Consider the following 1082-nt stretch of genomic DNA (forward strand, 5'->3'; position numbering starts at 1 on the left):
TAGAATACATACCAAGGAATTTTTTCTTTTCTTCTAAAGTCAATTTATGTAAAGCCTCCCAAAACATCACTATGGTGTGATGCGATTTGCTGTACCCTTGGCAATACTGGGCATTCTAGAGAAAAAGGCAAAAAAAAAAATTATTTAGGAATGTCCAAACCCCCAAACCCACCGACACTGAGCTGATACCCACTCACAGCGACCCAGCTACGGTTTCTAAAACTGTAAAATACTTCCTCTGTCGTCTGCTAGTTTGAGATGAACTAAAGACTCCAAGGCTATTTCAGTTTTCTTTTTCATCTTTTTCTTTTTCTTTTTTTTTTAAAGCTACTTAAACCACTATTTAGGTTTGAGGGCTAAGGAATCCGGAGGTTTTTTGGGGGTGGGTGAGGGGTAGTTAAGGAAACATATATATTTACACAGCCCATCTCAAGAGATGAAACAAACAACCACATCCTATTAAACCCTCCATAAATGTGTTTTGGTGTTTCCCCCCCCCACCCCCACTATTCCCTTCCCCCATTCCTGGTCACCTGTAAATCTTTACAGGAGCAGAGAGCCTCATTATTTCCCCATTGAGCAGCTGGTGGGTTTGAACCACTGACCTTGCAGTTATCAGCCCAATGACTAAGCCATAAATCCACCAAGGATTAGAAAAGAAAAGTAAATTCACACAATTTGGCCTTTATGATGTACCTTTTCAAATGTCTTCCAGTCATAGTCTATAATTCCTGTAAGCACATTCTTAAGTTCTTCAGGATGGAAAACGTCAATGATTTCCTTTGTACACACTCTGTAAAATCCCCTCTGAAATGCTTCATATACTTCCTTTACAGCGACGTTAAATATGTAATCGACATACTTTGAAACATATTCTCTCCTTTATGGAAACAAAAACATATTTCAACATACAATAATACTCCTGGATGAAACGTGAGGTGGGGGAGCAGGGAGTGACATGTAAAAATGGGAATGTCTATTACAAGTTCTCACAGTCATTTTTCATATCTGATCTAACTGAATCTCCACAACAGGCTGAAAAAATGTTTATACTATGCACAGTTCAGTAAACCGGAAATGAA

At 38.6% G+C, this 1082-nt stretch overlaps 1 protein-coding gene across 1 annotated transcript in view; it reads right to left on the bottom strand.

The window, feature by feature from the left end:
- HERC5 (HECT and RLD domain containing E3 ubiquitin protein ligase 5) overlaps window positions 1–1082 on the bottom strand; it is a 76774-nt gene that overhangs the window by 3291 nt on the left and 72401 nt on the right. Inside the window, exons 19-20 of the mRNA XM_013004837.2 lie at window positions 697–880; window positions 13–115 (exon numbers count right to left, since the gene is read on the bottom strand). Coding sequence (XP_012860291.2) covers window positions 13–115; window positions 697–880 — 287 coding nt within the window. The remainder of the gene's footprint in view (window positions 1–12; window positions 116–696; window positions 881–1082) is intronic.

Source organism: Echinops telfairi, unplaced genomic scaffold, assembly GCF_000313985.2.
Source record: "Echinops telfairi isolate 266 unplaced genomic scaffold, ASM31398v2 ScPeMD7_7468;HRSCAF=8506_0, whole genome shotgun sequence".
Lineage (NCBI taxonomy): Eukaryota > Metazoa > Chordata > Mammalia > Afrosoricida > Tenrecidae > Echinops > Echinops telfairi.